The sequence below is a fragment of the Ostrea edulis genome, chromosome 2 (assembly GCF_947568905.1).
Source record: "Ostrea edulis chromosome 2, xbOstEdul1.1, whole genome shotgun sequence".
In the NCBI taxonomy this organism is placed as follows: domain Eukaryota; kingdom Metazoa; phylum Mollusca; class Bivalvia; order Ostreida; family Ostreidae; genus Ostrea; species Ostrea edulis.
The window spans coordinates 104,547,143-104,572,156 of record NC_079165.1 but is presented as its reverse complement, the minus strand read 5'-3'; the positions used below and the strand labels follow the sequence as shown (position 1 = coordinate 104,572,156).

The 25,014-nt window shown below is 35.8% G+C and overlaps 1 protein-coding gene across 2 annotated transcripts in view; it reads left to right on the top strand.

Moving 5' to 3' along the window:
- LOC125667296 (uncharacterized) overlaps window positions 1–25,014 on the top strand; it is a 93,451-nt gene that overhangs the window by 60,567 nt on the left and 7,870 nt on the right. For both annotated transcript variants that reach the window (XM_048900725.2, XM_048900724.2), the window contains exons 14-16: window positions 3,959–4,138; window positions 8,730–8,827; window positions 10,686–10,824. In XM_048900725.2, coding sequence (XP_048756682.2) covers window positions 3,959–4,138; window positions 8,730–8,827; window positions 10,686–10,824 — 417 coding nt within the window. The remainder of the gene's footprint in view (window positions 1–3,958; window positions 4,139–8,729; window positions 8,828–10,685; window positions 10,825–25,014) is intronic.

Here is a 25,014-nt window from a genome sequence, read left to right as displayed (position 1 = left end):
TGACGCTGTACAACGGTGAACAAATATATCTTTAACATGTTTGCTTGGCATCCTTGTGACAGATTTTCATGACCCAGTCTCCATTTAGGGTAATAAATTCTGTAGACTTACTTTGAGAGATTATAGTTGAGTTTGAGCAGACCTATTATGTATTGATTTGAGAAATATGAATACCAGCTGAATATCTGTTTTACACCTTGCATGTCGTTAAAGGATTTCAACTATTATGTTATTTATTTTTCGGCCGTCCGAACTATGTAACCAGTATCTTCTCTTTCCACTGACAGTTAATTCAGTAATGATGGATGTCTTATTATGTTGCGACTCATTGTCTTTCACTATATGAACAATTTATTGTTGTTGGTCTGCGGTCGTCGTCGTATGAACTTCTTGTTGATAACTCCCTTCCAATTTTTTTCAAATTTGGTATGAAGCATCTTTGGGACCAAGGGGATATAAATTCCACACTCCGGAACCTTAGGGACGGGGTAAAAACTGCCAAAAATTGATCAATTAAAAAATTCTCCACAACTGCATATCTGTGAAAAAAACCCAACTAAATACATATTCATATATGGCAGGGATGCCTCTACCAACATTTTAAATTCATGATCTCTGGCTTAAAGGTTCTGACTCTGGCTGGCCAAACTTGATACATATTGTTATGTGTGAAACATTTAAATAACTTAAGTTATTGATATCAAATTGAAACAATGTAGAAGGAACAGGTAGCCCTTTACCAAAATTGTAAATTACATGATCCTAAGTGTGGGGATTTTGGTACCAGAATGGGACCAAAACAAAACGGTCATATAAATATTATATACAGAGTTCTTTAATTTTGCTGATACTATGTGAAACCTAAATGCATATTTAGGAAAGACAGAAAGGAATGTACAAAAATTGTGAAATTTGCAACCCCAGAGGTGGAGGTCCCAAGTCAAGGGCGGGGTCAATATGGTGATATACTGTTAGTGTCCATTGCATTCAATGAACTTCTATAATTTTACTGACACTAGATAAAACTAAAATGGATATTTAGAAAGAACAGAAAAGTCCACCATCTGAATGCCGAGAGGTATACAGAATGCATGTTTATAGTGTACGCAATATCCCCGTCTTAAATTGTAAAATTCATTGCCTTTTGTAGGAACGTCTTTATCGGCGATCACGGGAATCGGTGTTCTGACACTAGGGCGGGGCCAAAATGGTTGGATAATATTGACACTTTTTAAAAGTTTTCCTAGATATTGCATAAATACTGAATGCATTTTTAAAGAAGATATGGAAGGCCTCTACCAAAATTTTGAATTTCCTGACCCCATGGCAGGGGCTCTGACTGGGGAAAGTCCAAAATAAACGTAACAAGTACGTTACCTGTACGGTACATATGTAAGTCAAGAAAGAGGTGATTACGTAACACATAGTTACATGTAAATACAGTGTCATGTTGTTCAAATGCAGAACAGGAAATTATTATAGATCATTATAGATTCCGTAGCCCTTGGGCTTAATGATACCTTTAACTAATACTCAGGTGACCGATAAGGCCTGTAGGCCTCTTCTTTACCTTTCCATGTAAAATTCAATGTGAAGCGTTTCAACTGTTGTTCCTTTGCGCTTTCTGGACTCGTGGTGTGCATATATGTTGTGTATTCATTCACGTTATACGGTACCAGATAGTCCAAAGTGAAGGGGAATGATAAGAAGAATGCTCATGAGTCATTGAAATAACTACATTTATGTTTACAAGCTGATAAGAGTAATGCTCATGAGCCATTGAAACAACTGCATTTACAATTACAAGCTTCTATTACCCAACTCCCTGCTCACAGGAGCTTGTTTTTGCTTGCAGTCGTCTGATATCTGAATAAAAACATAAGAGTGACTTAGATTGAAAACTCATTTATTACTTTAAGGAATGAATTTATTATTTTTTCGTTGGATGGAGGTATACCACGAAAAAAAAGACGGAAAACTCCATCATTGCGCGTAGGGTTTGTGACATGAAGGAAGTTGTCGCAAGGTGCAAACTGGACTATTGTCATCCCCGGTTGAATACATTTAACTCTCAGCCCGGAATTGCAGAAGCAGACGTATGTTGTTGGGGTTTTTTTTGGGGGGGGGTGTCCACAAATAGCCATGTTTATTTCATTTTGCATAATTAAATATTATTTATAATTGATATTTGTTTGTTTTTATGCCCCCAAGATCGAAGATCGGGGGGTCATATTGTTTTTGTCCTGTCTGTCATTCCGTCATCCGTCATTCTGCCTGAAACTTTAACCTTGCTAATGACTTTTGAACAGTAAGTGATAGAGCTTTAATATTTCACATGAGAATTCCTTGTGACAAGACCTTTCCGTTGGTACTAAACCTTTTGACCTTGACATTTGACCAACTTTTTGAAAACTTTAACCTTGCTAATAACTTTTGAACAGTAAGTGTTAGGGCTTTGATATTTCACACGAGTATTCCTTGTGACAAGACCTTTCCGTTGGTACTAAACCTTTTGACCTTGACATTTGACCTACTTTTAATTTTTCTTTACATTGGTCATAACTTCTAAATGGTAAATATTAGAGCTTTCATATTGTTCATGAGCATTTCTTGTGACAAGATCTTTCTACTGCTACTAAGATATTTGTCCTTGTGACCTTGGCCATCTTCGGAATTGGCCATTATCGGGGGCATTTGTGTTTCACAAACACATCTTGTTGTTTAATAAATTTATATAGATCGGTGGAACTGTTAACTTTTTCTTTTCAGGATTCCCTAATATATATGTAAATACGTAGCATCCAGAGGAATCCCCAACATTCCAATAGAAAGTAGTTCTGGCCATTTATTTTTTCCCCCTTTGCATACGATATTCCAATAATTTTTCAACCAATGAAAAAGCGTGTAACATGTAAAATTAAATGATTAACAAATAATGAAAGAAATCTTTAAATACAATTCTATATCAAAGTACCTGCAAAGGCTAAGCTACTAGTAAATGACTCAAAGTCTGAACCCCCACCCCCAAAGAAGACGAAATAACAAAAATAATGCTACACTATAAGATGACAAATCAAAAGCATCAAAATAAACCCAAAGCAAAAAGATGGCAAACAAATAAGGCCACAAGATATAATTACACTATCATATCGGCGCCATCCGAGATGACCTATTGAAACAACTGCATCTTTATCAACTGAATATTTTATTAAACCGGAATTGTCGAAATCATTATTAGAAGTTTTACAAGAGTCTTGTCATCAGTGAAGCTTCTGCTCCCAGAGCGGCATTTTGTCGTTGCTGACAGCTTGTTCGGAAATTAAAGTGCATCAATCTGTATCATTACTGTTTTCTTAACTGCCATAAATGATGGACAACAGGCACCATATACAATAAAGGAATGGTCCCTATGTCTTAATGTGATTTACACAAAAATGAATGTGTAACATGAATAAAACCAACAAATTGATAGATGGTTGATTGTCATACTACCCATAGATCTTTGCGTGCAAACTAACTCTGACGGAAGTTTGGGTTGACTGTATGCATCGACAATTTTCCTAAAATGGAAGTCAAGATAGATAACTCTAAATTCCTATAAATAGACAAAGTAAGGAAAGTCCTGACGTCTCGATCAGACCTATCTGATGATATCACTCATATTGATCGGTCCTTTAGAAGACTCTACAGATCGCTCTGCAGCTGTTTTCTCTTCAGTGTTGGTGCGACACGGATTTCTTTCTCATATAAGGGAATGGGAAAGGTTACTTTGATAACGGAAGTCTGATAAACACATGACATTTTCTTCACTGATGCGAATAACTTGTCCTTGAAATATATGGGGGAGGGGGCTACCATCGAGCAAATTTGGATTGTCAAGGTTTTATCTGTGTGAACTTTTTATTGCAAAGCTTCATATATGAGATAATATAACGATATAGAATTTAATGATTTCCAGATGATGGCGGTTTACTGTTCGAAACTTACTGTGGTTTTGATGGACGATTCATGTTTAATGGAACCTATGGAGGACAGCAGTGTATAGGGATGGTCTCAGACATAGACCCAGATACTTGTAATACAGTGGCCACGTTAACGGTTCACGGCAAAAACTGTCGCGGGATCCACGGAGCTAAGAGTAGGTTTCTTCACTTGTATACTGTGCAGGTTTTCTGTAGGTCATGAACTCAGAGCATGTGGATATGTTAAATAAAATCCCCACTCTCTATGAACATTTGAATAAAAGTAATTATAAAGTGTTTTTGACCTATTGTTATAACTGACTGCTCCTCCACTGTGAGTTGTTACATCCATGTCCATCGCATGAAAACTTTCTAAAGGATTCTTCTTCAGTGTCAGCTTTTCATTTGATTGTTGTGGTTCTCTCTCTCTCTCTCTCTCTCTCTCTCTCTCTCTCTCTCTCTCTCTCTCATCTGACAAAGTACCATAAATACGATGCCGTGACGTTTACGTCTGTTTTGTGGTAAAATCAATGATAAATACTCCAAAATAATACCATATACTTGTAAGTTCCAGTTTGTATCAGTTAATATTTTCTTTGAAAATGTCAGTAGACTATCAATAATTCTATTTCATCTGCATGTATTTTTGTACTGATTTGATATTAACATCGATACTGCTTGGTGATTCACTGTTTTATCTATTTAGTCAAACAGAAATAGTAATTTTAGGTTACCTGAGACAATAAGTCTCAGGTGAGCTTCTCAGCTCAATTTTTGTACGAAATTAATTCTTCAGGTGTATTATTTAGTGTTCAAGACTACACAGTAACCAAAAAACTTTAAAACATAGTTAGATCGCCTCATAACCACATTTGATTTATGGAAACGTGCTATCATTTTCGGGGAAATTTGGCCAAATCAAGCCAAACAAAAAATACCTATTGAGCCTTTTTTCTAATTCGCTGATCTCGTTTTAGTTCACCTTAGCTTAATCTCGGCTCGGCTGGATATTTGGATTCACCGAATCTCTGAGTAGTCCTTTAAAGTCCATGTCTGGAAATTAATTTACATTCAACTTCGGTCGGTTCTAGCAATTGATGTGCACCTAAGTGACAATGCCACATGCTTCAAATGAGTTATTTAACTACATGTATTAAACAAACTCTGTATCACTATCAATGCTGAATTACTTACCGTATAGGTATGCAAATTCCATAATAAAACCTATCACCAAATTTTCCGTTCAAATGCTGACTTCCATGGCGCAATATGTTATCTCCCGAAATACGCCAGTTTAATACGAGATAAGAGCTCTTCTGTGTAGGAGGTGCATATAGTGGTACTTTTAATGCCGAAGTGGGACAATGTGGACCTATATAGTCCGTGAGGAAGACAATGAAATGTATTAAAAGCGGCTTCTCTTTGAATATGTAAATGTAGGAAATACAAAATACTATTGAAAGACATATTTTACTAAAGTGGAAACCTAAACACGATGTCATATTTGCATTTAATTTCCTGGATATGATACGTACGAGCCACGAAATAACGTGATATAATAAGAATTCCATGTATTTAATTACTCTCTGAATACTTATTATTTACTTAGATTATGTATCGGTCGAATTTGGGTGATTTGGGTGATTAAAATGCGTATGAAAAATTTCCTGGGCAGATTCACTTAAGCAAGGCTGAAAATTTGTCCCACTCCCGCATGTAAACAAATTTTTTCACGCCTTATTATGTACGAGTTCTCCAAAGGAAAATAACATGGACGTATCTCGAAACCGGTGTATTGACGAGTTATTCTAGTGTGTTTTTTAAATTAAAATAACAGTAAAATACACTAGGTATGTGGAGATACTTATATGTCAGTAATTTATGAGACTACATGTATATATAGGAAATGTGAAAACAAAATTTAAAAGTAGCAGGGCCACACAGTCACTAAATCATATCAATATGCAAATGTTCTGAATTCAGATGTTTAGGTCACCTGAGTCACCGTCGTCGTGCCTCATGCGTTAACAATTGAACATTCTAAACTTCTTGATAACTACTACATATGTATTTCTTTTCAAATTAGGTATGAAGCGTTTTTGAGACAAAGGGGGCATTACTTGTAAATTTCAGGGTTCCTGCATTCCAGGGTCCGTAGGGGTGGGGCAAAGATTGCCAAATATTAATCAATTTTCAAAAATCTTTTTATTACAACCGTACATCTGTAAGCAAAACTAAATGCATAATCATGTACAGCAGAACGGTCTCTACGAAATTGTAAATCATAATCCCCAGGGTAGAGGTTCTGACTTCAGAGCAGGGCCATAATGGCATATAGTGTTTATCAGTAAAATATTTAAATAGAATTTTCGTCAATGCTATTAATACTGAATGAAAACTAAATGGATATTTAGAAGGAGAAGATATCCCTTTACCAAAACTGTAAATTTCATTATCCCAGGGGTAGGGGATTTCATTATCCCAGGGTAGGGGATTTCATTATCCCAGGGTAGGGGATTTGGTTCCAGGGTGGGACCAAATTGGTCATAGTCATTAAAAGCATTTTTGGGACAAGGGAACATAAATTGTAGATCTCAAGACTCCTGCACCCCCGGGGCCTAAAAAAAATGGGGGGGGGGGGAGATTGATCAATTTTCAAAAATATTATTCTTTACAACTGCACATCTGTAAGAAAAAGTAAATGCATTGTGATGTAGAGCAAGACGGCCTTTACCAAAATTATAAATTTCATGATCTCCGGGGTAGGGGTTCTGATTCCAGGGCGGGGCCAAACTTGGCATATAGTGTTTATATGTATAAAAAAAAAAAATAAAAAAAAAATAAAATAAAACAACAACAAAAACAACAACAAAAACCACTTAAATAACATCATCTTTAGTGCTATTGATATTAAATTCAAAGTAAATGGATATTTAGAAGGAACAGGTGCCCTTTGCAAATATTTTGAATTTCATGATTAGGAATTTTGGTTCCAGGGTGGGGCCAAAATTATCAAAGTGAATATTGTCTTTATCAGTTGAAAGACTTCTTTAATTCTGCAGACCTTTATATAAACTAAATACATATTTAGGAAAAGCAGAGAGGGATTTACACGTGTGCCAAAATTAAACCGCCAGGGTTCTGACCCCAGGGCGAGTCCAAAATAGTCATAAAGTATTAATATTTTATAACATATGTTGTATTATGTTAAGTCTTTCATCAGTATGGGCACTTTCGGGGACATTTGTGTTTTAAGAACACATCCTGTTTTTATACTGCTGCTGAATATTAGAATTAGCTTTAAAAAATTGTTATAGATTTCATAGCCCTTGGGGCTAGTGATACTTTTAACTGATACTCTGACAAGTGACGTATAAGGCCCGTGGGACTCTTGTTTTCCATGAACCCCGGGTTTAGGGTGGGGATAAAATCACAGATAAAATTTTACATAATACGTTAATTTAGGAGGGTCTTTAGAATCATTTTTAAAACTTACTGGACAGAATGACAGGGTCTTGCTAGTCACATTGGGTTTGAGACATCCTCATATTGTGTGGATTTAAGTTCCATTAAGTCACAACGCTAATGGGACTAGATTAGAGTCATAAAATGGGGGCAACATTTGTCATGGGATAAATGATCTTTTAAAGAACAACAGGCCCAAGGTTATTGAGGTGAGCGTTGTGGTTCATGGACCTCTTATCTTAAAATGTTCATCTACTGCCACACTTGAATTGTTAGTTTTTAAAATCACAATATCATTTAGTACTGACAAGAACTGAGGGAATGGGAGACCTAAATTTTGAAAGAATATTAATGTCTGTATCCATGAAAAGCGTTTTTCTTCGACAATTGTATGATATAAATGTGGAAAGGGAACAATGTCAACCATTTACAGGTTTTAGAGTTTATAATGAAAACACCAGCATGCCTCTAAACAGTATTTTACTTGGAAAAATACGTGATACGTATTCTCAACCAGAGATACTGGTTCTAAGGCTTTTATAAAGTTTTTGAAAAAAACATAACAAGCGGTGAAATGTATTCTATTCGGAAAAAAACATATAGGAGCATCTTTTACAATGTTTTATTGCTACATCCAATTCTGTCTCGGCTCTCATTCTTTGGCTAGTATTTTGCTCTTGTCCACCATTGCATATTTCATTTCCATCTTCCCTTCACCACATAACATAGCGTTTTCTGTTTAATGATGCTTTGAAATGTATTGTGTGCGCGATGAATGAATGAAAATAATAAGAAGTAAATATAATACGTATTGTCTTCTCTTTGACATGTTGAACATCAGCGCTTTGTCATGGTAACTTGTATTCTGATGGGCAAAAAGATGGTCCGGAGTTTGTCTGTTATCAAACAATCTTAGTACACCAATGACCATGTAAACAAAATTTGGTTTGATTTTCTGACTAAATAAACTTTCTAGGTTAAAAAAAACAACCAGTGAATGTATTAATGTCCTGACGAACACATCCTGATATAATGTTTTCATTTCTATTTTAATGTTTTATTTTCAGACATTTATAATCTATACTAACATATACACTGTACACACATATGATATTGATATAAAGGTTTGTTTTGGGTGGTTTTTTGTTTGTTGTTTTTGTTGATTTTTTTTTTTTTGGTGAATGCATGCACGTTTTATGTTTCAGTGTTGTATGGCCTATATAGTGATATATGATCTGCGTTTTATAGACTAACATATTGGTTTAAATATATACTCGTATATGTGACATTTTCTCTCTGCAGAGTACCAGTGCCTGCAATACATTTACAACACCAGTTCTCTTTTTGAGAATTACCTGATTACAAAATCAAAAGATGGAGAGGAGGAATATAATTGTTGGGTGAGTGTGTAAAACAATATCAAATATTGAACAGGAATAAAATTACATGCGAGTGGCATTCAAGTATAAGCAAGTACAACGAGTAGATGCGCTGCAGTCATTTGAATAAAGCCATAGACACAATTTTTAAAAATGATTCTATTAAAATCTATCGATATTTATTCAGAACCCGTCTTTTGTTGATTATGATTTCACACGTGTACCAATTATTTATTCTTTATCAATAAGAAATTTGATCCACTTTAAATTTATAAGGGGTCACACATGGTCTTGGTGACTCAGGTAGAGTTGTGTCTCTTCCATCGAAAGATAGCTCGAACGCGTTAAACTGTGACGACCATTTCCAATTTAGGAAGTGATTGTGGATTGTGGATCATCCTCTATTCTCGGGACAGTGAGTGTTTGCCCAACCTTTCCCCATAAAAAAAACCCATGTGGTTAAGTTTTAAAGACACAGCAGCATTAAACATTTATTACGTATTCAACAACAAAGGACTATGAATACTTGACTTGTAACACATCTAAAAGTTCATGAATTAGTAGTAAGAAGTTTATCAAAAGTTCTCTACGGGGTAGAAAGGAATGTTTCCACAACAATGACTAATCCTTTTAATAGAATTAATTTATATATGTAGAGGTATTATATATTTATTTATTTTTACAATCGTCAGGTACTTTTTATTATGTAATATACCGTCTTCCACTATATACCCCTGACAATACTTTATAACCAAATTTAAATTAAACAGGTAAGTGTTAGTATAACATATTCTGTTGACTTTATTCTGAATCATGTGTTAGCAATAATAAATTATTGAATCTACGTATTTTAGTAGCGCTGTCTACCAGTAGATTAGTGTATGCATACAACGCGTCACGTGACTGCCGACAATGTTTCTATTGTCCATATACGGTAATATTCGGATTTGTTTTAAAACATTACGAAATATATAAAATGTCTTTTATGGTATGCTCCTTGACAAAATAAAACCATTATCATATTGAATTTTGCTACTCACCTTTTAATGAAATTTATACGAAAATCATGTGACGCGTCGTATCCAATGACATAGCGTGAATCGTTAGACGGGGATAGCATTTAGATTGCAACATGGCGTCCGGAACGTCTTTTTAATTGTATCTCTTTCGTGTACATACCATATTTACATATTAGATGTAGTGTTCCTCGACAAACCAAAATACTTATTAGGTTTGTTACTGACGGTCTACAGAAATTAATCAGTTGTTAAAATCCATAGAAGGCGAGGCGAAATTTCTATAGACAGTCAGTGACAAACTTAACAAGTAATAGTAATATGCATTATAGACTGTGTTTCCCTGCAAAATAGAAATGTGGAATATGTTTTCTCTATAATTAATCTCACAGTTTTAGATTTAGAAATGAAATTAAACTGGATCGGATATGTTTGTTACAGTAATTGTCATGCAATATTTTTCGGTTTCGATTGGCAATTCGAAATGGGGGAATAATACCGATGATAAGTATGGTAGACCAAATTTAATGACAGTTTTACGTAAATGATATAATCACACAGGTAAAAAGAATTCTCTGTCCCAAACTCTGTACATTATTCTGATTAATTTAGTATCTTATACATTCAAAACGAGGCAAAAAGTCACATTTCTGTATTTGGCAGCTCCAGAATAAGTTCGCGATTGTTTTATCACTGATAAGAAACAGTCATGTGCTGCATCAAAAATAGGTATTGATCCTCATTATGAACCCAATGTGTTTCAATTAGCACCGTTTTTATTGACCACAAATGTTTGTGAGTTTACTATTTAATTACCAGGTGTATTAATTATAGAATTTTGTTTGACCTGAAAAATGTTTTAGGTCAAATATAGGACCTACAAGTACGAGTACGATTTTCCCCAGCAAGTGATTTACAAGATGCCCACCCCACAGTGTGGAATGTTCGCAAATGTCCTGACACATCACGACAGACGTGCAGATGCTGAACTCTACCTAAAAGGTATCTGCTGTACCTGTAAAGGGACTGAACACCTGAGAGAGAGAGAGAGAGAGAGAGAGAGAGAGAGAGAGAGAGAGAGAGAGAGAGAGAGAGAGAGAGAGAGAGAGAGAATTTGATATTCAGTATGAATCATGTAGTCATTGAACTTTGTTTTAATTCAAAAAGTTAAATATCATTAAGTAAAATGTTATGTCATTTTAATATATGTCTTTGCTTTCTTCAGAAGATGTGACAAACTAAGTTCAATCAAAGTTTAAACAATATGAAATCGTTCGAGTCTGCGAGTGAGAAGAAAAATCTATACCCATCAGTAAACACTCACTTCATTTTAGTCCATATGAGTCATGATATAATGTACATAGTATAATTGGTGTGTTGGTTTATATTTGGTCATTTAAAAAAAATTCAACTTCTTGGAATTTAAATGGGCAATGGTAACCAAAACTGGTATGATACATCATATGAGAAAAGGAACCTTTATAGTTTATCGATGACGTCATGTTAGTTTGATGAAGAAATGAAGATTACGAGCAGTGATCAATCTCATAAATTCTTAGCTGCGGATCTGTAGCTCTCTAGGAAAATAGTGGGCCGGTACAATAGAGCTACAGATCTGCATCTGATAAATCCTATAAAGAATACAAATAAAGAGTAGGACAAACACGGACCCCTGGACGCACCAGAGGTGGCATCAGGTGCCTAAGAGGAGTAAACATCCGCTGTTGACTGGTCACACCCGTTGTGGGCCCCATATATTGATCAGATAAACTGAGTAATCCGTAGTCAAGATCGGTATGTAAAAGAACGGAATAAAGATTGGTTTGCAGCACATCAGACAACATTCGACCTAATGACGAGTCATTTTTGCAAATAGATCATTATAACGACCATATAATTTGCGAAATGCTTACTTTACACGAGATACCCCAGTGAACTCAAAATAAGACACCATGGAATCTTCCATTTCTGTTTTCATATTTGGATGTTTTACTAAACATAGACATTAACAGCAAACTAACAACTCAACTTCATGATAAACGGAATGATTTCAGCTTTTCTACCCTCAACTTTCCATATTTATGTAGGAAAATTCCATTATCACCTACATTTATTGTTTATGTTTCCCTGCTGATTCGATATGCGAAAGCATGTTCTGCGTATGATAATTTTTTTTTTTAAACCGAGGCATCCTACTGACAAATAAATTTGTGTTACAGAGGTTTCAACAGTTCCGTTAAAAGTCAGCATTTTGCAAATTCTATGATCGTTATAATGATTGTATTTGTAATTACAAATTGTCGTTTGGTCGCACGCTGTCTGTGATCGTTATAATGATTGTATTTGTAATTACAAATTGTCGTTTGGTCGCACGCTATCTGACGTGTTCGATACTAATTGTCAGACCGTTCTTTACATACTTATCATAACTACAGATTGCGCTGAAAGGTGCGCTGTAAATCGAAGATTTGTACTTGGAATGGATCTTTAGCTCTTAAGTATATCCCATTTCCCCACGGAGTGCTGCAGTATTACAATTAAGCCAAGTGCTGATATATATTTTAGTAACGTGTGCCACGTTCTTTGACCAGAAACCTCAAAGGGATGACCTTTCCATTACTCCAGCCCGTCTTGTAGATATGAACATCTAATTCCAAACCTTTCTTAAGTTATAGCTGAGAAGCAATATAAAATCTATTTTTAGTAATGGAAGCCACACTGTTTGACTCAAGGATCCCTGGAGCAAACTCGTACAAGATTTTAATCAAACAAATCCATGGTGCTAATATTAATGTAAGTCCAAACTTTAATGGGTTTTTTACCTTAGAATTTTGAGTTTATTTTGGTTTTGATAATAAGCGGGACTTAAAAATAAGCCACCCTTTTTTGCAACTTGTCCCCCACCACCACACGGAAGGGAACATTGAAAAACCTGTGTCCGTGCGTCCGTCCCACTTGACTTTGTGGACGCAATTCCTCCGACACCGCTCAACAGATTTCGTTTAAATTTTGTAGGATTGCTAGTCACCATCTGCCATCATATTGCGCCGCTATTATAATTCGACAAATTACAGAAGTTAAAATTATGGGACTTTGTTGAATTTGTACATTCTACACTATAGGAACACTTTGTGGACGCAACTCCTTAGAGACTGCTCCACAGGTTTTGTTCAATTGTTGTAGGATTGTTAGTCACCATATGTAGTTGATCATATTGCGCCACCATTTTGATTCGACAAATTGTACAGGAGTTATGGGGCTTTGTTGAATTTGTACATGCTACACCATATTCTTGAACAGTTTGTGGATGCAACTCCTCAGAGACCGCTGTACGGATTTTGTTCAAATTTTGCAGGAGTGTTAGTCACAATACATGTACATAATTGATCATATCTCACTGCAATTTTGATTCTACAAATGTTACAGGAGTTATGGGACTTTCCTGCTTCACCTTTTTTTTTTTTGTGGCGGTGGGGGACATATGGCTACGCGTAGCAATCTTGTTATGAATAAGAGACAAATCAGACTAATTTATGAATTTCAATATTTACCTCTCACATGAATTTGATTCGAACATGAACGTGTAAAATATCACAATGTGAGGCCATCATTAAAAAAACATTTGTTTGATGTACTCCGACCCACATTTTTCAAGTCGGGTAGGTAGGTCGGTATTTTTTTGTTTTTGTTTGAAAAATCAGATTTACAAATTTTCATATGTTTTCATTAAACACATAACGCTGCCAAACAGAATAGAGTTTAGAACATTCATTTTGTACACATTGTATATAATACACGTAAATCTTCTAATGTCTCCTGAAATTTACCCAGGACGTTTTGCATTCGTCACGGATTAGGACCTCTACAGTTGTTAATAAATAAATTAACACCCCTTTTTATTACCACCGGTCGATTCCGATATTCATAATAGAAATCACTTAAACACTTTAATGTCATCCATGAATATCCAAGTGAATTGCATGATGACAGCAATTTACAATAAGTTTTAATATTACCCAATATAATTTTAATGCCGACTTCCCCGCATCGTTCAAATTGTTGTGACGATCGTGTTCCATTCGTGTGTCTCAGTTTAAGAGCAAAGTAAAAATGCTGTTCACCTATTAAATCGTCATAACATTTAAATAATCCCATATCAAAATAATATGCGTGCCTTTTCAGAAATATAGACCATCAACTTAAACGCCGACTCGTGGTCCGCCATCATTTTGGTGCGCTACCCCACATGATTTTTTCTTTAAATAACATGGCTTTGAAACTTTTGTACATAAATACGATCAGGCCTCGACGGGGGAGTTCGTAGCTCCTTGTTCTATCTTGTTGGTAGGTAATGTGGTGATTTGCAGCTGTGATGCGGTATATTTGATCGTTCACATAGAAAAGTGTACAAAAGTTCCCGGATTAACAAATGGTCATTATCAAAGTGAAAGTAGAACCGAAAGACGCCCTAAGGAGATTTTGATAACAAGAATTCTGAAAATCAACTAGTCCAAATAAGAAAAAAATGGCATCAAGTTTAATACGAATTCGAAGAATGTCTATTTTCTAGGGAGCAAATAAAAAAAATGAAATTTCCAAAGTGCGGAAAAAATGATCGGGTCGGGGCAAATTTCACGGGTCGGTCGGAGTACATCAAACAAATCAATTTTTATTTTAAGCCTGATCTATAAATCAGCAATGTGTTCCTGTGAACGAAACTCATGCATTGTTTAATCACGTATACAGATACCTGACTGTTACGATTTTTTTTAAAACTCCATTTCGATTTTTCGTTTGTTTCTTACAAAAATGTAATCTTGAAAATAAGCTAGAGTTTGATAATAAGCATGTTTTGAAAATAAGCACCTATTTCTTTACCAAAACTTTTGAAAATAAACTATAGCTTATTTTCAAAATTTTAGAGTATTTATTTTTGGTAAAACGCCATTTGACCCACTGAGCCAGAGGGAAATTCAGGCAAGCTTTAAAGAAGTCTCTATCTCTTACAGTTTAAAACTCAAAGCCAAGGTTAGGGTTTGACAGACATACCAGACAAAAACAATACGCATCCCAATCTTTGAGCTCATTTCTTGGGCAATACCCCGGTATATGGATAAATTAAGTGGGTCATGAAATAGGTACCCGCAATACCAGGCAAGCGCTGAAAACCAAACAACAATACGCAAGTTCCGAGTTACCCAAAAGTTATTTCCCTTTGTCGAACTCTTTCGCATTTTATGACGTATGGTAGGTACACAATGTATACATTATATCGTAGACTGGCATTGTACATAACGATTACGTACGATTAATGTAATAAAAGCGTAACTTTTGTTTATATCAATCACTGATATGCATATTCTGGCCATATCAAGCATAATTTGTTTGAATAAGATCATCAAATTGACTATTGAATCATTATTCGTTTCCTCTTCTACACGAGTGACGCTTTTATCAAAGAAAGATGGCAATTAACAATATTTGTTTGAGCCATTTTGTTATCCAATGCTCATCAACTCACTAAAGTTGCCTTTTCCCTGAGATAGGATGGTCTCAGAACTCTGGATATCATCTTTTAAGAAATAATACAACGATAGTAATTAGCAAATGTACCCACTGTCATCATATTTTACGTCATAATTTACGGAAGAGTTCGACAAAGGGAAATAACTATTGGGGAAATCGGAACTTCCGTATTGTTATGAAACAACATCAATATTCCTCTCGAGGTTCACTGGCAAGGGATGTGATAATATTAAGCATTCAATTTATTTTCCACTTCTTCCGAAATAGAATATTTTCTCAACATTAATTATTTTACAAAAATGGTAATGAAGTTTTGACCTCTCCTCTGAAGAGGTCTCAGGAAGAGTCAGTCAGTTTTACAATTGAAGATGAGAGAGTTATGTGCAATATAAGCATGTATTCTCAATTTCTGTATATCTCTCATAATTTGTGGAGGAAGTTTGAAGATTTTCTAAATTTTAATACATATTACTACATCATTTTATATATTGGCCCCTCCCCGAAATCTGAATCCCTACGAGGGGAGGGGCTGATGGGGGGTGGGGGTGGGGTGGGGGTGGCACGAAACATTCACAAGTGTGTACATTACATAGGAGACTTGCTGTACATTACGATAAAGCTTGCAATTTATTTTCCATTTACATAGTAATATTAGAGGCAAATATTTTTTTAAGAATCAATACTTTTTAACATTTTACTATATATTGTTATTGTATTGGCCCTGGAGCCTGGCCCTGACTCGGGGTGGGGGGGTGGGGTGGATTTCACAGTTTAAAGTAGAGGGGTTTTATTCCTGGCACTAAAACTCCTACCACAGGGATTATAAAATTTTATGATTTTGGTAAAGGGTGACCTTTTCTCTTTAGTTTTAATTTAGTATCAGTAGCATTAAAGATGACATTTAAAAGTTTTACACATAAGCAAGTATGTGCCAAGTTTGCCCCCACCCTGGAGTCAGAAATTCTACCCAAGGGATCATGAAATTGATGATTTTGTTAGAGGCCTTCCTCCTCCACATGACTATGCATTTAGAGAAGTGCAGTTGTAGTGAAGATTTTTTTGTAATGATCAATTTTTGGCAGTTTTTGTCCCGTTCTCAAGACCTCAGGGGTGCAGGAGTCGTGAAATGTACAATTTGTGTCCCCTTGTCCCAAAGAGGCTTCATACCAAATTTGAATAGAATTGGAAGGACACGTATAAAAGTTAAAATGGTCATTTGTTAACGCACGACGGAGGACGAACAACGACGAACACAGACCAATACCATTACATCACCCGAATGACTCGGGTGACCTAAACGAGCGTTGGCAGAGAAAATTATTATTAACGATGACACATAACATTTCAAAGGTCAGTTAAAATGAATAAGTATGCATGTCTGAAAGTCTGGGAATAACAGAATGACATTTATTGAACTGCTCTTGACCGCGTGGTGATGATGAAAAGTCGCCTCGTTTCATTATCACACACTGATATTAAATAAAAAAAAAAAGTTAGACATGCCCGGTATTTAACACACACACCCCCCCCCCCCCCAGTTGTTACTAGGATTTGTTCGCCAGAATCACATTTGAGTCTATCTTTGGATGATAATTTTCTTTTATGTCAAGAATACTACAGTAGATAAGAACATGTTCACCTTCTAACTCTAGAGAAAGCATGGTTCTCGCAACAGTCGTACAAAATGTATAGGAGGTTCAAAACTTTACAATACATTGCTAGCGTGATACGAAATCGTGATGGCATTTTGCTTATTTCATGTGAAACATCATCTTACATGTTTATCATTTTACTGCAGTATCTATTCATTGAATGTCTTACAATTTATATGAAGTCATTCAAGTGAGCGTTTTCTGTTCAGTTTTCGCAATCGAGAATAAAACTTCGAATGAATCAATGACAGATGTTCGCGAACCTAGGAACGGTATTCGGAATCATCAACAACAAAATTATCGAGAGCTAAAATTGTCAAATTGACACTGTGTACACAGTGAATATCAAAAATATTTGACATCAACAGGTCGTGATAGCAACTCTTTGATGGGCTTACGGGTAACGGATGTTCTTGCGTTTAAGGTTCAAGTCAAATTCCGCCTAAATCAAAGTCCATTCCGCCTAAGTCAAAGTTAAATTCCTCCTAAATGAAAGTCAAATTCCACCTCAATCAATGTCAAATTCCGCCTAAATCGATGTCAAATTCCGCCTAAATCAAGAGTCAAATTCCGCCTCAATCAAGTCAAATTCCGCCTCAGTCAAAGTCAAATTCCGCCTCAGTCAAAGTCAAATCGCCTCAGTCAAAGTCAAATTCCGCCTCCAGTCAAAGTCAAATTCCGCCTCAGTCAAAGTCAAATTCCGCCTCAGTCAAAGTCAAAATCCACATAAATCAAAATCACCCTATGTTTCTCTAGACCAATTTTACCACAAAATATTTAGTCCCGATACGTATGCTATATCATATATATCAAACTGTTTGTCATGTGACATAGAATGCACCTACATCAACCAATTGTCTCAAATCTGATGTTGTTGCAGTCAATCAAAGCAAACAATGCCAAAGTTCCCAAGGAATGAAATACTTTTCTAAATGTCTCAGAATAGAATGTTTTAAATCTCTTGATTTGTTAAACTTCAAGAGGGCATGCCATGATACCAGGCATGATTTGTTTAATATCAAGCAACAAATTGGGCTGATTGACGTTCATTTACATTGAAAGAACTCATAAAGTATTTCATATTTTCATTTCAGTGATTTTCAATACATGTATATGTTTGTTAAAACCAACCCTGGTCGACTTGCTCTCCAACGCTTCAAGAAAAGAATCAATTTTTTAAAAAATCGGCTTTCCCCCTGAAAAATGAAGCGCTGGTTTGATGTTATTTTAATCAATTAGAAGCTACAGGATTTGAGTCGAGCCTATTGATTGATTTTTTTTTCCGCTCTCGATACATGTATGACGTCATGAAACAGACATGGTACAGGGGTTTAAAAATTGGTTAGAAGATGTAAAAGAAATCAAACCAGTTTCAATTTATAAGTGGAACTAAAAATGCGAACTGTATTATGGTAGGACCACGTTATTTCCACTCGCGCCATCATATTGTCGACGTACGATACCGTAATGAGAACAGACCACTAGCGATGACACGATGATCTATTGCGTCACCGCCTTCATGTTATCATAAAATTGTTATGCATCACCCTGTTATCGTCATCGCTGAATTTCGTCATCGCGTTCAATCCCCTGTGGGCTGGTGGCGCAGTAACACGATGCCACAATGAAATTGACTCGGTGGAGAGATAGTGCGATATGAAACGATGACATGAACTTGCTTTCGCCACTTGTAGATCGAAGCCGCAATGACACGTGATGCGATGACAAGATAGTGCGATTATGATACAGCAATATCGATTATTTATAGCGCACCGTGCCATTACGGTTGCGCCATTGTCATTGCTTGGTTGTACAGCCATTACGTCGTCATGCTGTTGCGCTATTTTTTTTTTATCACGGTCGTTTCTCTCTATTCCGCTAACAAAATCATTACCTCGGGGGTTTTTTCGAGAGAAAAAATTCGTGATGATGAGAAAACGATAAAAAAAAAATCAAGATCTTTTATCGTAAATTCAAGATCTTGTTTTGTGAGAAAGAAATAACTATCTCGTAAAAAAAACAACTAATTGACACAACTCTTAATTTTGCATTCCTTACAGGAGTTATGAGATCGATTACTGTTCGTTATCTTCACCTTTTAATCTTGTAATGAGGAAAACGAAAACTCAGCTTTCCTTGATGCTATTCGGCTATCTTATTCATTAGTCCAGCCGTTGAAATATCTTTCCAGTGATTATTTGCATGTGTTATGTTTATGGAGTTCGAATAATATTGAAGCTTGATAAAAAATCATTTATGTAATGATATTACGAGACTTTTGATAAACTATATTTGATGAGCTAAAACATAGCTCCAGATCTATAGCTCTTTAAGAAAATATTGGGACAGACCAGAGAGCTACAGATCTCCCCCACAGGCACTTGTTTCATACATGGGTCCCCTCCTTAATAATACCACAAGGTACCTAACTAGATTTCAGACACCTCTCGCTTCAAGTCTCATTTTATGATTAGTTCGCTATTCATCATCACTTTTGTGATATAAGTCGCTTTAATAGACATTATCCTATCTATTGTTTTCAGCACCTTAAACGAAGTCCCATGTCCGTAAACTACTTGTTTATTAATCGGTTCCTACCGTTTAACATTTTCAGACGATCCATCTACTACAACAACTTCCGGTTTGAGATATACGGACATATATTTTTTTAAAGATATAAAATATACTGCGTGTGAAAAATAGTAATTATTTTATGGAATAATATAATTTTTGGGGCTATGTAGGACTAACATAAAAGTAATTCAGTTCTGTTGGGGAAAAAATAAGGACTTTCGTTTAAACTTCAATTTCGTGACGTCACGACATGGTAGTCAGGACTTGGTGGGAATGTTCAAAATATCGATAAAATATGTCCGTTGTTGGATTGTTGCGAGGGAGTTTAGACCTCTGAAGCGACGGATGAGAAGGAAAATCATTTCTGAGCTTAACTGTGACCGAGAATAGGTTTGTTCCGGCGAATTTAATAATAAAATTGGACTCGAATCGAGGAGAGGACAGAGAGAGATTTTTGGGAGTTGAACTATGTTCAATCTCCCTGGGTCATCACGCACTTTTCTGCGCAGTAATTTGTATTGATTTGTATAGTGGTCGTCAGCGGGGGTTCTGTGTCAGCTGATTTACTCCTAGGTAAATCAACATAAACTTTTATAAACATCCGCCATTAAATAATCCATGTAACTTTTCTGAATTAATCTAATTTTGATAATTGACATGTAAATAAATGCAATGATATTGTATTCAAATCAATTTGAATACAAGATTTCGATCAAATTGATACTGATATACATAGAAAAATAAAAGATAAGGTTGAAAATTGTCGTTTGTAGCGCAGCGTCACCTATAAACATTGATAGGGAAACGAACGACAACTGCACACAAGCCCTATTGACACCGTGGCGCGAAATATCGAATATGGTGCGAAACCTCAGAAAATTTACAAGAAATAACTCTACAACATTGTGTATGTGTATATATTTGGGTTTTTTTTAATGTGATATAAAAAATGCTTGATGTTACATGTAGATTGAATTAAAACACGTCATTCCCAGTCAACAACTTTCGATTGGGATCGGAATACGAAATAAAATTTCTTATATCCGGTGGCAAAGTGAAACTTCTTCATGCTTCAAGTTATTGAATTACGTAGTAATTGCACGTTACACATTAGAGAACTGTTCCTTTTAATAAAGAAAGTCACAAAATAGATACAAAATGAGTGTACCTTATTCATTACTGTTACCGAGCTTTCGTCGACTATAATCTCGAAATGGCGTGTTTCGCTGCGCTTGATGACGGTAAGGTCCACATTTTCTACGTGAGTAGTGTGATATTTGTTTATGAATTTTTTGCGCATACATGGTATGTTTCGGCTAGGAATAATGGAAACTTTCTCACCTATGTATGTAAAGACATATTAATCTCTATTTTTAAAAATGTAAAACACTTTTATCAAATGACAATGTTTGAAAACGCTTAGAGCCCCGATGTCAGAATTTTCTTTTCCAAGACATCAATATGTCAAATTCATTATCCTTTTTGAATAGTATGTACCATATTTTGTACCAGTTATCCATTTTGAATCCACTATTACAATGGAATTTTGCTGCACTCTGTAATGTTTGAGTGGATGTCATGAGTGTGTGTCAAACAGAAATTTTAAGAGCATGGGATAAGGTGCTGCCATGTATTACTTCACTATCAAAGTTTAACCCAGTTGCCACAATGTTGAATTTATGCTGCAAAAAGGATTGGAAATTGCTCTGGTCAAAACACATTGTTTATTTGTCTACAGATGAAAGAGACATGAGGATTCTCCCTCACAAACTGAAAAAAAAAATAGTTATGGATCTTGTACATGTATAGTTTATTAATCACTATAGATTTCCAGCATCACAAGTCTGATTCCACTATGTGCTTTCCATACTGTCAGGTTCATTCACCCCCTGTTTGAGCCACAGTATAATATCCCAAATACCTTGGCAATAAATAACATTATTTGACTAGTGTTTCATTTTTAGCGGAGTTGCGATGAAGTCGAACTCGGCTTATGATCTAATGAAATGCCTTTGGGCGGGCAGGCGGGCACGCATCAACATTTCATTTCCGCACCATAGCTCTTGAGCAAATTATAGGATCTCATTCAAACTTAGATGGATTGTCACCGTCAGTAAGATGAGGAAGCCTATCGATTCTGGGGTCACTAGGTCAAAGGTCAAGGTCACTGGCTATAAATAGACTGGAATTTGGAGAAAATTTTGTTTTCTGCACTATAATTTTTTAACAAATTATAGGATCTCAATTAAACTTAGATGGATTATCGCCCTTGATGAGACAAAGAAGCCTATTGATTTTGGTCAAGGGTTAAAGGTCAAGGTCACAAAGGATTTAAGTCGACTGAAATTTATGTACGCAAAATTTTACTCCCTGCTTGATAATTCTTGAAAACTTTTCTGCCGGTTCCCTCTATGCCCATTCCTTGCGCAACTCGGCTTGTGCATTTCCGATGCCCGACAATTTTTAATTTTTTTGTATTTCATTTATTTTGAGTTATTATACAATTATTTACCATTCCATTGATCCTCTACAGGACTGTAGTATACTCAGGTGACAGTTTAGCATATTGGACTACCTTTTCAAGTAATGAATCCTTAGAATTAGCTATAACTAGGATTAAACTTGAATGTATATATACAGGGGAAAAACTTCTTCATAACTGCAAGGCATTGATAACCATATTGATTTGAATGTTTGGGCCATAATATGTGGTCACATTTTTCATGAGAATATAAAGGGGTGAAATTCTAGAAAACAACAACACGACTTCAGTTACTCGAGGAGCGTTGTGGCCCATGGGCCTTCCATTATCCATGTTTGCTGTTGTAACGCTTTGAAAAACAACAACAGTTGATTTGTATCTAAAATCATGATAGTATTCAGTCATTTATCCCCCTACCCTTCCAGTACTATCTTTTCTAACTGAATTTCCACAATGTTCAACTCCCACGAGTACTTTAAGTACTTTGATTTTCTTTTTGTACTTAGTGTATTATCATCATATATCTCATATTGTTTAACGTGATTGAATGCCAACATGATTGGTGAATCAATAAATTGAATTCAATTGAATTTTTTTATCTATATTTATTTACTGATTAAAATTCAGATACCTGTGTATTGTTAGCCATTTGGAAAGCCATTTAAGAATTATTTAGAAACTGTAAAAAAAAAATTTGCTTATATAAGCTGTGTATAGAAGTGAATTTCTAGCTGGGTGGTGGTAGTGGTAAACATTTGCCTGTTGCATGTCACGGGAGGGGTGGGGGGTCCATTCCATTTTCATATGAAATTGCAAGCAAATGTATTCATAAATATCTAAATATTTCAATTTATATGAATTGAATATCCTTTCCCTCCTTTTTCTTTCATTTGCTTGTGAAAGGTTTCAATCTAGGATTGCTTGATTAAAAGCCCCCCACCCCCAATTCTATTTCAATACAATAATAATGAATACAAATTAAGTTCTATTTCAAATTTTTTCTGCTATGTGAAAATCTTAATTTTCAATCTTTGCCATTAGTGATTTGTTCACAGCAAATATAAATCCTTTTGGGGATCCGTAACATAATAGGTACCGTAGCTTAACGAAATATATGCTACCTTCCATGCATGTTGTAAGATGCAGGGGCGGATCCATGAATCACGATTAGGGGCGCAACGTCATGAGGCAGGGGGTCTTGCGGACACCTTGATAACCCCAGTGGGTCCAGTGCGAAACCATGCTGGGGGCCCAGGGAGCGAAGCCCCCGGAAGCTCCTGAATTTTACAGATTGTATAATATGTCCCCTACTTGTATGCAGTCATTTCTACCATTTTCTGTCTGCCTTGATACGGTGGAATTAATCAAATGACACAAATTTAAATCAAAAGATTTTGTCATTTATTTTCCCAAGAGTGGAAGGTTTCTATTATCGTTTACATTTTTCTAAACAAGAGACCACGGTTTACCTTCAATTTGAAAATTTTAGGTGGGGGGGGGACGCAGGCTGCGCCCCTCCCCTTAAATCTGCTAATGAGATATGACTAAGTTGTTGCTGTTATGGACACAGTTTTTCCATCGTGAACCAATGTTCGAGCGATTTCCTTTACTAAATGACTTCTACCGGTACCGCTTTGCCGAAAAACCAGTATAGAATGGCCATTTTTCGCCTTGTCGAAAATCAGCTGTTGCGTTGTTGTCAACGACATGACGTTAACCTTCAAGTTTTTTTTAGTTTACTTAGTAACCAATCAAATTACGTTCTAATATTTTGATCTTATGACCGGAAGTTGTGAATAAACAAGTAGTTTACATGTTAGGTGCTGAAAACGATATACCAGCAAGAATAATGTCTATTAAAGCGACTTATATCTCAAAGGTGAGGATGAATAGCGAACTAATCGTAAAATGGGACTTGAAGCGAGAGGTGTCCGAAATCTAGTTAGATACCCTGTGGTATTATTAAGGAGGGGGGGACCATGTATGAAACCAGTGCTTGTGATCTCCCCTTATTTAAAAAAAAAAATGCGATTTACGGTGCAGAAAAATCTACTCATGGCTGAGGTTTATATCCTTGCATTGTCGTCTCAAAAAAAAAATTCCTTACAGATTTTCTCACATACCTTCAAATATTCATTAGAGCCCCATGCGACTCGAAAACTCGTAGCTTCACATCACTGATTTCGTTTGTTGATATAGCCATGTTGGGTACCCAATCAAATGGAACCCCGTGGCTGTTAGTATCTATACGTATTATCCGATACGAGATATGTATCTTCATTTATCATTAATATGAATAACTGATATAAATGAAAAAATCATATTTTTTCTAGACGCAAAATAAGCTCTTGAGTAATGAAAGTGTTATGAAAGCATAGTCTTGCTTTTACGCAGTCAAGTGTAGAAACAGAGAGGCGGGGATGGGGACCAGACAAATGACAGGCGGGGATTTAGTTCAGTATTCAAATTTATTTAAACAATTATCTTTTAACCGAGTTGGGATGATTTCATCCAAAATATCTAACTGTTGGAATATTAGTTGACACAGACATTGTTGTTTTAAAACGTGCACGAGTATGGACGTGAACGAGGTTCTATTTGACTGGGTACATAACATGGCTTTGTCAACGAAATGATTTGAAGCTGTGAGTTTCGAATCGCGTGGGGTGATGTATGTTTGGACGCAAGCATAGTGGCGAGAACCTTTATTACATTTTTAGCTCACCTGAGCTAAAACCTCAAGTGAGCTTTTCTGATCACCTGTATTCCGGCGTCCGTCCGTCTGTAAACTTTTAATATTTTTGACTTCTTCTCAAAAACCACTCGGCCAATTTCAGCCTAAGTTGGCACAAAGCATCCTTAGGTAAAGGGAATTCTAAATTGTTAAAATAAAGGGCAAGGCCACCTTCCAAGGGTAGATAATCAAGAAAAGGTAAAAATAGAATAGGGTGATTAAAA